The 13,407-nt window shown below is 42.4% G+C and overlaps 1 protein-coding gene across 4 annotated transcripts; it reads left to right on the forward strand.

Annotated features, from left to right (window-relative positions):
- The first annotated feature begins 852 nt into the window (after positions 1 to 852).
- Positions 853 to 12,246, forward strand: keap1a (kelch-like ECH-associated protein 1a). Of its 4 annotated transcripts, XM_028395682.1 has the most exons (13): positions 1,351 to 1,467; positions 1,546 to 1,669; positions 4,974 to 5,770; positions 6,023 to 6,222; positions 6,299 to 6,455; positions 6,601 to 6,693; positions 6,783 to 6,929; positions 7,020 to 7,126; positions 7,435 to 7,564; positions 7,648 to 7,844; positions 9,855 to 10,060; positions 10,495 to 10,671; positions 11,068 to 12,246. In XM_028395682.1, the coding sequence occupies exons 3-13, from the start codon at positions 5,558 to 5,560 to the stop codon at positions 11,247 to 11,249; spliced, it is 1,809 nt and encodes a 602-aa protein (XP_028251483.1). In that variant the 5' UTR covers positions 1,351 to 1,467; positions 1,546 to 1,669; positions 4,974 to 5,557; the 3' UTR covers positions 11,250 to 12,246. The 4 variants fall into 4 exon arrangements, with proteins under 4 accessions (XP_028251481.1, XP_028251484.1, XP_028251483.1 ...); XM_028395680.1 differs by lacking the exons at positions 1,351 to 1,467; positions 1,546 to 1,669 and adding an exon at positions 853 to 1,279; XM_028395683.1 differs by lacking the exon at positions 1,546 to 1,669 and having other exon boundaries at positions 1,317 to 1,467.
- Positions 12,247 to 13,407: the final 1,161 nt, after the last annotated feature.

Here is a 13,407-nt window from a genome sequence, read left to right on the forward strand (position 1 = left end):
TTTTTGAATTAAGTATTGGATGCATGTTGCAGGATGACCTCAGCTAGTTAATGGGCCTCTCTTAAAAAAGTGTATCCAAAAAAACTGGTAGGTTTGGGGATTATTACAGAGTGAACAAAGGCTGAAATATGAGGAAAAAGTTACTTATACTCCAAAAACAGAGTTGTTGTTCTTGTGTTCGTACCCTCACACTTCAGTAAACAATGCTCCATTCTTCTTGAAAAGTGTTGTAAGCCCTTTCCTTCTGGCTCTCTCTGTAGAAGCAGACAAAGAGGCATGAGGTGCTTTAACACAATAATCCGTCAGTCAGTCCATTTACAGTGTGTGTGTGTGAATTACACAGGAGATAACATAAACTTTATAGAGAGATTAACGTGTCACGGCAGCAGAAAATGGTTGGCATGTCATAAACTGGAAAAAAGAGGAGATAATAATTGACAGTGATAGTCAAAGTAAAAGGGGGACAGGCTTACTAACGTGGGACGGTTTGCTCTCCAGTTAATCCAGTATGACACTACTGTGTGAGCCTCAGCTAGCTATGCTTAACTTCAGGCCCCTGTAAAACCAGGGAACGACAAAATATTTTTGCACAGTACACTATGTGTCTAATCTCGTAGTATTTACATTGAAGCTGATATAATCTTCTGTTTTTGTTGGATTAAATGTTTGCTGACAGACAAAAAAACTTCAGCCAAGCTGATTCATCATGAAGTGGGCAGATCCAAAGTCTGTCTCCATGAATCACCACACTTAGCAGGAACTGTTCATTTTCTCTGTGTGTGTGTGTGTGTGTGTGTGTGTGGGGTGGGGGGGGGGGTATGGGAGTTGTTCTTGCCATTCCTGCTTCTGTATGTCTCAGAGATGTTATAATGCTGCGGATCCAGGTTCAGTTTCAGTTTGAGGAACGCTCCTGACTTGTTGCCCTGTTGGTTTCTGTATGTGCGTGTTACGCGCACAATGTTTCCTGTGTGAAGAACTGCAGAGTCACGTTGGTGCAGGAATTCCTTCCCCCCACACCACCGCCACCACCACATGCAGCAGCAGCAGCAGGAGAGCCTCTGGACGTCCGCCCGCACAGCGACGCAGAGCAGCAACAACAGTCCGCGCACATTTCTCACGCGCACATTGACGTGGTGACGCCAGCTTTGCTCGTTTCCTCTTGAGAGCGCACAAAGCTTCAGTCCAGCGACCCGTGAACATCTTCCGTAGGTCGACAACTGTTGCGTAAACCCCCCAGCCGCCCTTGTGGTGGTTGTATGTCCGCCGTGTGTCATGGCAGGTAAGTGAATCTACAGCTGTCACGATGTAAAAACACTTTTACGCGCTGCGTGGACGCGCCCTTTTACAAAAATCACTGTGATCCACGGGCGCGCTTCTGGTTTGTGAGTTTGGGATCTTACAGGGACACTCGTGGCTTCTTCTGTTTTTCATTCTTGAACAGGATACTGAGTGACAGGCCGATAGTTTGTAAGTTTGTCGATGAGTATTTTATTTGGTCCCTTGTGCGCAGACTCCTGAAAAGGGAATTGAAACTTTTGCTCCTAGCTGTGCGCGATCTGTGATTCTGAGGGCTGCTGCCTCTCTGGAGGATTTGTTGACGGATTCCTGAAAACAGGCATGAATGAAGATTCCAAAGATCGACTGATTGTCGATCACAGGAAGTGAGAGGGTAAGCAGCTGAAGTGCTGCTCGAGTGTTAGTTTGTGTTAATTTTTAATTAGCACATTGTTGTCAATTAAAAAAGCCAATGTCATGTATGGAAAAGTCATTTTTTAGAAAGATGAAATAATCATATCTTTGTTATTTTTGTGAATTATTCTTTCAATTTAAGTGACGTTGCCACATCTTTTTCAAGTGTTTTCAGAATTTTTCTTGTTTATTCATTTGAAACAGTTAATGATTGATGCTTTGAATTAGGTGGCACATCATTAATAATTATTCCAATCCCTGGAAAGGCTCCACTAACTTTTAAACCCGTATGTTTCTGTGTGCACACATGGTTTTCAGATAAGCCACTATTTTCTGTGTTTGTCTGGCAGCCTGCCTGTGTATTGACTGTTTCTGACACGGCCAGTTGTAGTACATTCTCATGTGTTATTTGAGGTTGTGTAGTCTGCAGCTCTTGGCTGACGTTTCTGTTTATTAGATGTCCTCAGAGGAAATGCTGGAATGGTTTAATCCCCCTGAACATGACCGCCTCAAGGTTATCAGCTTTTTATTTATGAAATATGAGGATCCTTCTGTTTGTGGCTGTCCTGAGCTGCTGTGGAAATGATGAAGCAGATTTTTCAGTGCAAAAAAAGGAAGAAGCAGTTCAGCCACCTTTTGACTCAAATTGTTTGTAACGTGATACGAGCGATGACACAGCAGAAGAGCTGGTGTCCCTGAAGACGTGTGGTCATTACAGCTCAGCAGTTTTAAGGTTAAGTGAGGGACTCCTCACGTCCTGTATGTGCAGAGCACAGGCTGAGCTGTCCTCAGTGCAGCACTGTAAATGGTTAACTCGCTTCCCTCATACATTGTACATTAAAACAGGCCTGAGATTTCTGAAATTTGTACAAATTGGATCTAATCAATACCACAAATCTACCTCAAATGATGTGTTTACTCACTGGTCTGCAGCCAATTATGGAACTAATGTGAGTAAACCAAACAGTAGTGCCATTGGTGGTGTTGCTGGTCAGGACCTCTGTCAAACAGGCTGAGTTGGAATCAATAAAGTTGGTCAGAACTCTTACTGTTGAGCAACGCTCCACATAGTAACCATGCTCTGTGTTTACAGAGTAATTCGCTGTTAACCCCCTCACAGCCTGATCGGAAGAGAAGGCTGATCTGTCCCTTTATGGGAAAAACAGCTGCACTGTCCTGACCCCTGCCCCTTCCTCTTATATCAGCCTTCATCTGAATGCATTGACTCATTACTCGTCATCTCTCCTTTCTCTGTATGTTACTCTCATAATCTCTCTTTCTGTGTGCTGCTCTCCCTCCCGACACTCTCCGTCATATGACCGGCTGACTGCAGGGTGAGATGTGAGGCTCGAGCTCGAGGCTGAGCAGATTTGATTGTGCAACTGCGCAAAGCTGCACTCCAAAACACCCTGTGCTTCGCTCCGTAAAACACAAAATGTTGCACCAACCATAAGCAGAGCTGCCAGTTGGAGTGATTTGCTGTTGTTGCAGTACGCCCAATCGACCAAAAAGCTGGCAACGGTGTAAAAAAACGACTTTTTGTCATGTTCCGGATGTCTTCTTTCATCTGTTGTAGCCCTACATCTTACACAGATAGATGCACACTGTAGCTAATGAGCATAAGTCATAAGTCTTTTCTTGCTGTCCGTTCTGCTTCTGGCTGAAGCAACAAGTGTCACTGTGGAATGCAGATTTAATGTTTGCTGGATGAGCAGAGGGTCTAAGCTTTCTGTTCTGTACAAATAAGCACTTTGATTCTTTGTATTTTGAGGACATTCTGCAGATTAACCACTCTCACCTGAATACACATAATAGTTTATCTTGTTTCCATTTATGTGAAATGTATTACTCAAACTAAATGCTGTCTGTCCGGGTGGTAATCACTGCTGTGTTAGTCAAGAGAAAGACAGAGAAGCTTGCTGTTTGCATCTTAGCATAGACCGATAGATAAATACACTTTGTTGATCCTGCAACAACAAATAAAAATGTAAAAAAGTAAAAGTTTGGAGTTCCAGGTCTGAAACAACCTTGATATGGTAAAAAAAAAATAAATTAATTAAAAAACCAAGAGGAATATCAGTGGATACCTCACATGTCTCAGTAAGAAAAATTGGCCCAAGTTACAGAAGCAGTATATGTGCCAGGATGTTCCATAGACAGTATATACTGCAACTGCGACATATATAACTTATAAGTTGACCAAAGTGCTGAAGCGCCTGTGACATTATTTCAATTTTCATTCTCTGTGGGAGGCTCTGACCATCACCATGTTGGCAGTGTCACAGTCTGCCTAAACTCCAAATACAGCCAAACAAGTTCAGCTAAGTGGAGGCAGAGGCAGGCAGGTGGGCATTCATGGAAGCAGGGAGCTCACACTGCGAGTTTCTTTCGATATTCCATTTGTACTTAATTGACAGAAAATGTCATGAGACTCCTAATTTGTGCCTTTATACTGCAGCATGTAAACTGATAAATATCATTTTAAACATACACTTCTGCAGCTGAGGGATTAACAAAATAACATTTCTAAATTTAAATACAATATCATATGCGTAAAAATCTTTCTCTTGCTGCGTTCGTATGTCAGAGTCAGGCAAACTGTGCTTCTTTGACATTTACTCACTAATTATAGATCTGACGGTTGTGACATCTGACGATGATGGTTTCAGTTAGGACAGTGAGAGCACAGCCTGGTCTGACGATGACGATTGGCTGTGAGTAAAAAGGAAGTGAGTGTGATTCAGAAAACCAGTGAAGTGGTTGGTCACCGACACACTTCTGGTATCTGCTAAGAATTCATTCATGCCTTCTGTTGCTTTAAATGGTGTGAATGGGTTTTGTGTGTGTTTCAGTCGTGCCTCCGTGACTCATCACACAGCGACTGACAGAGCAGAGAAAGAACCCTCGTGGCTCTGATAAAGCTGCAATGATGAATCCATTAATGAAGTATTTTCATAATTAACTGCTTTGTTTTAACTTTTCTTATGTAAAAGTTTTTATTATTTTCAGCAGCTAATTGAAGCTAATTTCATCCCCATCTTAACATAACTTCCCCAAACATGTCAGAATAAAAATACAGAGGTGAAAGCTGTAGTTCAACAGAGCTGCAAGGAAGTGAAACTTGAAGTATGGGTGACGTTTGCACACCCACAAATACACACACATGAACACAACTGAGGAAAAAAAGGCCATTTCACATGAGATTTTTGACTCCCTCAGCGTATTTCCAAACCACTAAAAATCTAAGTCTGCTTCATTTTCTCTGTTTCTTTTTTCTTCTACAGGATTAGAAGCATCACATCAGGCCAGATAGAAGAAAACCACACATTTTTCCAGCCACTTCCCTTTCTCTTTTGAAACACTAAGTGACTCTTTGGATGGATAATTTTCTTTAAAATGTGGACTAAAGGTATTTTAGTGGTCATGGTCTGACACTGCTTTTGGGACTGTCTGATCCTGACACTAGTGCTGTCAGTCATGCTGGAGTCTGGATATGTGGACGAGGGAGTATTATGTGGTTCACCATCAGTCGAGTGTGCTTCCACGCTGTGTTTGCGGAGAGAAACTCATGACGTTTTCCCTGGACTTCTTCCTGCTGGCTGTGATCCCCAGACGGATATTAGGACATTAACATCCCCGATTTCAATAAAAACGTCAACATTCTGAATAGATTTTTGTATAGAATTTTTTGTCACAATGGAGGACCTAAGGACAACTGCTCACTGGAGCCTTTACGCTGATGAGATAAAGACCAAAGGAAATCTGACTCCGATGGGATAAGAGCTCAAAAGCTTGAACTGTAGAAGAGTGAACAGGTAACAAACACTGAAAAAAATAAATCTGGAGTGAGCACTATATTCTCTCCAGAATGCAATGCCCTATGAGGAAGAAACGTCCCACACGTGACTCCGATTTCTCCGCTATTGTGGTTCCCTCCATGCACGGGTCTGGATATCTCGACTACACTGTCGAGACACACGCTTCCCGATCCCTGAAGGTCATGGATGAGTTTAGACGGCAGGAGATGCTCTGCGACCTGGTGTTGCACGTCACATACAAGGAAAGGACGATGGACTTCAAGGTAAAAGAGTCATCTGAACAGTCATCTTTTCTGATTTTTGTGGGTTTTGTGTCTTTAATTTTTAATTTAAAAAGTTCTATCTCTCTCTGTGGAAGCTAAAAAGATTCAAGACTCTCAGACAAGAAAGCAAAGTAATGGATTATTATAGTTAAATTGTTAAATGAACATTTAAATTGGATGTTTTATTGAGTTTAATGATACTGTGAAGTGTTACATTTCACAGTTCAGGGTCATACACACCTTATTTTCCAGGTGCACAAAGTGGTGCTGGCTTCCTGCAGCCCGTACTTCAGAGCCATGTTCACCAACAACTTCAAAGAGTGCCATGCCTCCGAGGTCACTCTGCGCGATGTCTGCCCCCAGGTGGTGGGAAGACTCATTGACTTCGCTTACACGTCACACATCACAGTGGGAGAGAAGTGTGTGTTGCACCTTCTTTTGGCTGCCATGAGGTAAACATACTTAGTGTTAAATGCTTTTAGGGGTTTGTAGTTGCAGGCAGTGATGTCTTTGTTTATGTTCTGCAAGGTACCAGGTGGAGGACGTGGCCAAGGCTTGTTGTGATTTCCTCATTAAGCACCTGGAGCCGGCTAATGTCATCGGCATTGCCCGCTTCGCAGAGGAGATTGGCTGCACAGAGCTGCACCAGCAGAGCCGCGAGTACATCAATATGCACTTCAATGAGGTAGGTGCCCAAGTGAAATAAAATGTAGTGCCAGTCCTCCACACCCTACCCAGCACATGTTCCTTGCTTATTATTTTTAAAAAATTATCTATTCTCTATAAAAAAATATACCTAAAGTAGATACAAATGTCTGATGCTGTTCCAGGTGACCAAGGAAGATGAGTTCTTCAGCCTCTCTCACTGCCAGCTGCTGGAGCTCATCAGCCAGGACAGTCTGAAGGTGCTCTGTGAGTCTGAGGTGTGTGACCAATAAATAGAAAAGCACAGTTTGTGTTTTAAATATAAACAAAGCTCACATATTGTATGTTTGAATAAAATCCTCCTCAGGTGTATAAGGCCTGCACCGACTGGGTCCGCTGGGACATGGAGGGCAGAGCTCAGTATCTACATGCCCTCCTGAATGCAGTTCATATCTATGCATTACCTCCTAAGTTCCTGAAAAACCAGCTCCTGTCCTGCCCCATCCTCAGCAAGGTAAACCACAAGCTTACAGTTTGTTTTATGTGTGTGTGCAAATCTAGATGAGTGACATATCAAATAAATAATCTTTTCTTTCAACTCCAGGCCAACTCCTGTAAGGACTTCCTATCTAAAATCTTCCAGGATATGACGCTGAGGAAGCTTCCTCCTGCACCAAACCGCGGAACACAACTCATCTATGTAGCCGGCGGGTTTGTATCTCATATATCCTCGGCCATTATGTACACTTATTGTCAGGTTGTACTCTTTTATCACTAAAAGGCACCTCATGGATCTAGAAAGTGACTCAGTCTGCCCCCCAGTGGCTGTTTGTGGCTGTTACACTCAGACATGAGTCCTGTTCTCTAAGTCTGTTTTTATGAAGCCAAAAGCATCTTTTATCTTATCTGTTGAGCTTTGTTGTTGAATCTATTTAAACAAAGAATTCCACAACAGAATTTTCTAATTTGATTTGTACACACTGAGAATATTGATAAACTGTTACCTTTCCTCTGGTCAGATACCGGCAGCATTCACTGGCCTCCATGGAGGCGTATGATCCTAGAAGGAATGTCTGGCTCAAACTGGCTGACATGGGGGCTCCTTGCAGTGGTCTGGGTGCCTGTGCACTCTTTGGACTGCTCTACACTGTAGGTTCCATCCATTGTGCGTGTTATCAATTCTAGTCTTTGAATCTCATGAATTTTTTTTATTCTGTTTTTGGTCGATCCAGGTGGGAGGCAGGAACCTGTCGCTTCAAAACAACACAGAGTCCAACACCCTGTGCTGCTACAACCCCATGACCAACCAGTGGAGCCAGCGAGCCTCGCTCAACATTCCCAGGAACAGGGTCGGGGTGGGCGTGGTGGACGGCTGCATCTACGCTGTAGGAGGCTCGCAGGGCTCCATACATCACAACACAGTGGAGAGGTGAGGCGTGTGAGGTGGAGTCCACTGAATGTGAGGCAGTGTGAGCATCTAACACTGAGGAATGACACCTTATTTGTAAGGGTGAAAGTAATCAGCGCCTTGTTCGATTAAAGGATGCTTCCAGTGTTTTTAAACCTGTGCCACAAGGTTAGTGTGTACTATGGCACATAAAAACCTGAACGTAATATCATTTTTCCTTGTAGAAGTCATGACGGTCTGCAAACTGCACTGCAAAGACACTAAAGAGTGCAGCCATTCATTTGAAACACAATGTCAGCTTGTCCCTGTCCTCCAAAGGCAGTCCGTTACGCTTGCGGAGCATCATTTTGTCACCAAACACAGTGTATACTGTTTGTCTACCTCATCCTCTTAACTCTTGTTTTTTTTATACTGTTGTCTTCCTGCAAGGACTCGCCTCTCTCAAATTCCAAATTTCGCAAGACTTCTTCTTGAGCGAGACCTCTGTAACATGTTAGACACACCTCTCACTTTTAATAACAATCTGAGCCTGTCGGTGGCAGCAACAAGCGCCTTTATTGTACTGCAGATGCAGCGCCCCTTCATGTGTTCACAACAACATGAGAAAAGTGCCAGCACTTAAAAAAAACAGCAGAATTACCCTTTAAGTGCAGTACTCTTAGTGTAAGTATAGATAATGAGAATGTTCGCTGACCTAATTAGCTAACAACATGCACTTATGTAAGACATGTTGAGACAAACCGCGGAGGAATGTCAATCCGGCTGGAAATACTTCACGTCTTGTTGCTGTCAGGAGGAGTTTTTAATTCGTTTTTATCAACAAAACTCTGAGAATAACAGTTTCTATTGATACTATTATCTGTCTTCTTCTTCAGATGTGACCCTAATTCCCTTCTTCTACTGAGAGTTATAGCTTTCTAGTCACCAGAGAATTACTAGAACTCATTAGATGCCAGTTGGAAGTCTTCTCATGAGAAGCTGCTAAATATAATAAAAGCTGATAAAACAATAGAAATGAAAATTCAATGTGAAACGCATCAAAGGAGATTAGAGCATTTATAGCAATAATAGCTGGCAGAAGCAGCTCAGAGGGATTCTTCCCAAATGAATCCAAGGCAACAACCTGGAGACTCAGCAGGTAGTCATACCTTCCTGCTAAGGCAGAATTTTATAATTTGACACCAAGAGATATGAGCAGTTTCAGTGTTCAGAGCACAGGGTCGGTGTGATGATGACTAATTTTCTGAGGAAGACTTTGTGAGAGGGCAGGTGATGTAATAGCAGCCTATCAGCAGCATACAGCTGGAATACACCCAGCGCAAAACGACGGAGCCAACATCTTTTTAATCATTAACCAGTCAGAGAACGGGCAGTCCAGCCTGCCTCAGCATGATTCAGGTCTTTCTGCTTGTTGTCATACCTTGTGCTATCTGATTTTACACAGATACCAGATTTAAAGGAATAGCTGCATCCTTGTGTGCTCTCATAAGAGGCTGTTCTTTAAATACATGGAATTAAAAGTTCAAAGGGTTTGCAAAAGTTTCATTGCTGCAACTGGCCCTTTTAGTTGTTGTTTTTACACTTTTATTTCTGTACAATGCACAACAAGATATAATGTGTTAATTGGTGAACTCCAGAAATGGTGCTGATGCACCCTGACTCTAGCTACTGCCTCCAGTCTTTATGCCTAGCTAGTTTATGATTAATTCAACCACAGTTCTTTAAGTCCAGTGTTTTTCCACAGCCACAGTGACATGTCTGCAGGACTCCGTGTCTTGTCTCCGTCTGTTCCCACTGGTCTTACAGCATCTTTGGCTTCAGATAAAGCTCGTCAATCGTTGCCAAACATGGTTGCCAGCTTAGCCTAATCCACTTAAAGTTGACTGAGAAGGTTGCTGCTCTCAGACGCTCCCTTCGGAATCAGTTTACAGCGCTGATACATTAATTAGATTATTTTAATTGGTTAATATGTGATGTCATTAGGAATTTATCACCACGCTGAAAGCTGTGCATCCACTGCTTGGGTTGCAGGTGGGATCCCGAGTCTAATCGTTGGTCCTTTGTTTGTCCGATGTCGGTGGCTCGGCTGGGAGCCGGGGTGGCAGCGTGCGGGGGGGCTCTGTATGTAGTGGGTGGATATGATGGACAGAACCGCTGGAACACTGCAGAGAAATACCAGCCTGACACTAACACCTGGCAACAGCTGGCTCCCATGAACACTATACGCAGCGGAATGGGTGAGTATGTGCTTCTGCTGCTGTCAATAAGAGCTTGTTGTCATCGAGCACACACACACACACACACACACATATATATTTGGAGCTCTCAACAGTTTCTGTTTTTTTTGGAATCAGAGGTTACATTTGGAAAGTTGTGTAGGGCTAATGTGCGTGATAAGCAGCAGTTCACAGTTCAGCAGTTTCCTAAAAAAAAAATAGTTTTTTGACAAATTTTATTGACCCACAAAATGATATTTAAAAATGACAAACATGCATATAGAAATGAGATTAAAGCATTGTTTCTTGATACTCATAACAAGGCTACAGTTAGCAGATTAGCTTAGCATTAGAACTGTTAACAGTGACGGATGTAGCTTTATGCTGTTCAAATATAATGAAAACTGACTACAGAATCAATAGATTAACATTTTTGTTCTCTTTCATTTTTCCAGGATTAGTGTGTGTGAACTCTTACCTGTATGCGATAGGAGGCTATGATGGGCGGAGCCAGCTGTGCTCTGTGGAACGATACAACATAGCCAGGAACTTCTGGGAGACTAGGGCCCCCATGCAGTACAGCCGCAGTGCACATGGAGCCACAGTCCACCAGGGACGCATTTATGTCCTCGGTCTGTAAAATAATCTTTGTGTGTGTATATGTGTGTATATACATATATATATATATATATATATATATATATATACATATCAGTGATAGCAACTTGACTGTAAATCTTGATTTGTATACATGTCAGTGGAGGCTCTTGTGTGTGGGCTGCGCTGAGTGAAGTGTGGTTCAGATGTTAAGAGTAAACAGATAAGCAGCAGGCAAATTAAATGCCACATTAAGAAGGAATAACAAAGTATTAGTGGATTAAATCACAAAAGTCTTTTCACTAATCAGATTTATGACCTGGAGGATAATTTAATTTAATTATTCCCTCATACATCTGTTGAACAACTCCTAAATTTGTTTGTTGTTAACCGCTTCATTAACTGTATGCTGTGTATGTGTGTCCATTCAGGAGGCTTCAATCAGCACGGCTTTCTGTCCAGCGTCGAGTGCTACTGTCCCGATAGAAATGAATGGATGTGCGTCACGGACATGCCCGTCGGACGCAGCGGCATGGGCGTCGCTGTTACCATGGAGCCCTGTCCCGGCAGCCTTCCCGATCAGGAGGAAGAGGATGAAGAAGGAGCCACGTAGGGTGAGACAATGAGGTCTGTTATGGTCACAAGTGTTGAATACATGCTGCTGTTTTTCAAGAGGGGGTTCAAGGAAAAAAAACATTCCAAAAACAAAAACTCCTCACACCATCTCTACTGCGCTGCCTGTACCAGGAACTTTGAACAGGATGGATTTCCACACCTGCTGAAGATGTGGAAGCATGACTGTGACCTCACAGTTAACAAGGTGCTACAAGTGTAATTCTAAATAATAGTACTATTTAATTAAATATTGTTATTTCTCAGATTTAGCTTGTTAGTTTCATTTGTAAATTTACAAAGTGTGCAATGAATGTCCTAAGTTCTAATTCATCTCTGTCACATTGCAGTGTCCAAATATTCAGACACCTTCACATTATGTTGCAGCCTTATTTTGAAATTTGATTTAAAAAAAAAAGACAAAGAAGAAATAGAATTTTAGATAATTTTGCAATTGTGTCATAGAGGGAAAAAAATCGTCATAAATATTCAGATCCTTCAGTCTTCTCAGGTATGACAAATTTGTAGTGTTTTTTTTGGGCCATGCTTCTCTGCATTTTGGCATATCGCTGATGGGAAAACAAGCACACAGCATGATGCTACCACCACCGTGCTTTAAGGTTTTAGGTAAATGACGATGAGCAACGTCTGCTTTCCTCCTCTTTGTGATGCTTTTTTAAATTGTTTTCCAGGACTTGAATAGCATATCATACAAAAACAGGTTTAGTAGTGACCACTTTGCTCTTTACACATTATAGACGTATTATCAGATTTAAGATGTGCCTTCCTACAATCTAGCTGTAGGTTTAAAAGATAAATTTAAAACACCTGAACAAAGAAGCAAAGAGTCTGAATATATTGAGTGTGGGAAACATCCGGCTGTAACATAACCATAAAAAGGTTGTCTGAATACTGCACTGTATGTTTGTGTTTGTGCCACTATAGTTTAACCCAAAGCTGCCATTTTGTAAAAAAAAAAAAAAAAAAAAATCTTTTTTCAGTGCAATCAGTGTATTTAATATTTTATGTTTCTAAAAATAAACTGAATCATGTAAATTCAAATACTGTGTTTTACTGATATCTTGTGATCATATGGAAGCATCCACAGTGTGTGCAGCTCTGGTGTAACGGCACATGCATGACCACTAGATGGTGGAATAAGTCCAAAAACAGCTGCAGCTAAAAAAATAAATAATAATAATAAAATAATGTAAAAAGAACTCTGTGAGACTGGCAGCTTTAAAAAAACCCAAAAGAATAGGGTCTGCAAATCTGTGGGGAAGGTGCAGTACATGTGCAGCGGCATCCTGTTAGGATAAATAATGTTTGTCCATGTTTTGTAGCTCAGGATAATTAGAGCTAAGCTACAGAGCCTTCACAGAAACCTTTATTGTAGTATAAAGCGTTAGTCATCAACCACAGACGTCACTTGTGTGTTTAGCTGTCTCTGTCTGTGCTCGGCTGTTCTCTGCCTCCTCTATGGCTCACCTGCAATTATCCCAGCAGGCCACTGAAGAAGACAGTCCTGGACGGAGCCATTATTCAAATACAGCCTCAGTCGTCTCATCATGATGAGATTTCTGACAGAGAAGAGAAACCAACAAAGGCCAGGAGAAACATTCACATGTGTTAAATAGCTTTTCTGGAATAATAGGCGGGCAGGTGATTATGGTCTCATGTTTGTCTCCCTTTCAGCATATCTCAGATTTCAAATTGAGCATTCATTATTGACAGAGCAACCTGTTGGGCAGTGATGAGCAGAGATGGAGTAGCGGTGGAGGAGTTCTGGTTGTGCACCGGAGGGGGGGCCCCGGAGACAGGCGAGGCTGAAGAGGGCTCTTACTCAGTACTTACAGCCCCACACAAGAGCAAGTGACTCACATGACGAACGCATGACGCAGGCATCTCATACACATTTGCACATGGATACACAAATACGTGTGCACCCCTCGCGCGCACTCTATGTGTGCGTCTGTGCAAAACAAAGCTGGCTGTCTCTTCCTCACAGGCTGTGGAAACAGATTTGCCTCAATGTGTTCATTGTCTCATGAGGCGGGGGGGAGTAAAAGAAAGAGATGTAGCACTGTACAGTGGGGGAAGAGTTGCTTTCCGTGGAGGAAAATTAGTACACATACAGATGTCGCCGTTGTATTGGGTCC

The sequence above is a fragment of the Parambassis ranga genome, chromosome 22 (genome assembly GCF_900634625.1).
Source record: "Parambassis ranga chromosome 22, fParRan2.1, whole genome shotgun sequence".
Taxonomy (NCBI): Eukaryota; Metazoa; Chordata; class Actinopteri; family Ambassidae; genus Parambassis; species Parambassis ranga.

What these genes read in the sequence shown, in the direction of transcription:
- keap1a (XM_028395680.1), top strand. Translation starts at nt 5,558, where the DNA reads ATGCAATGCCCTATGAGGAAGAAACGTCCCACACGTGACTCCGATTTC. An exon ending in TCAATATGCACTTCAATGAG is followed by an intron (nt 6,456 to 6,600) that starts GTAGGTGCCCAA and finishes ATGCTGTTCCAG; the next exon opens with GTGACCAAGGAAGATGAGTT. An exon ending in GGGACGCATTTATGTCCTCG is followed by an intron (nt 10,672 to 11,067) that starts GTCTGTAAAATA and finishes GTGTCCATTCAG; the next exon opens with GAGGCTTCAATCAGCACGGC.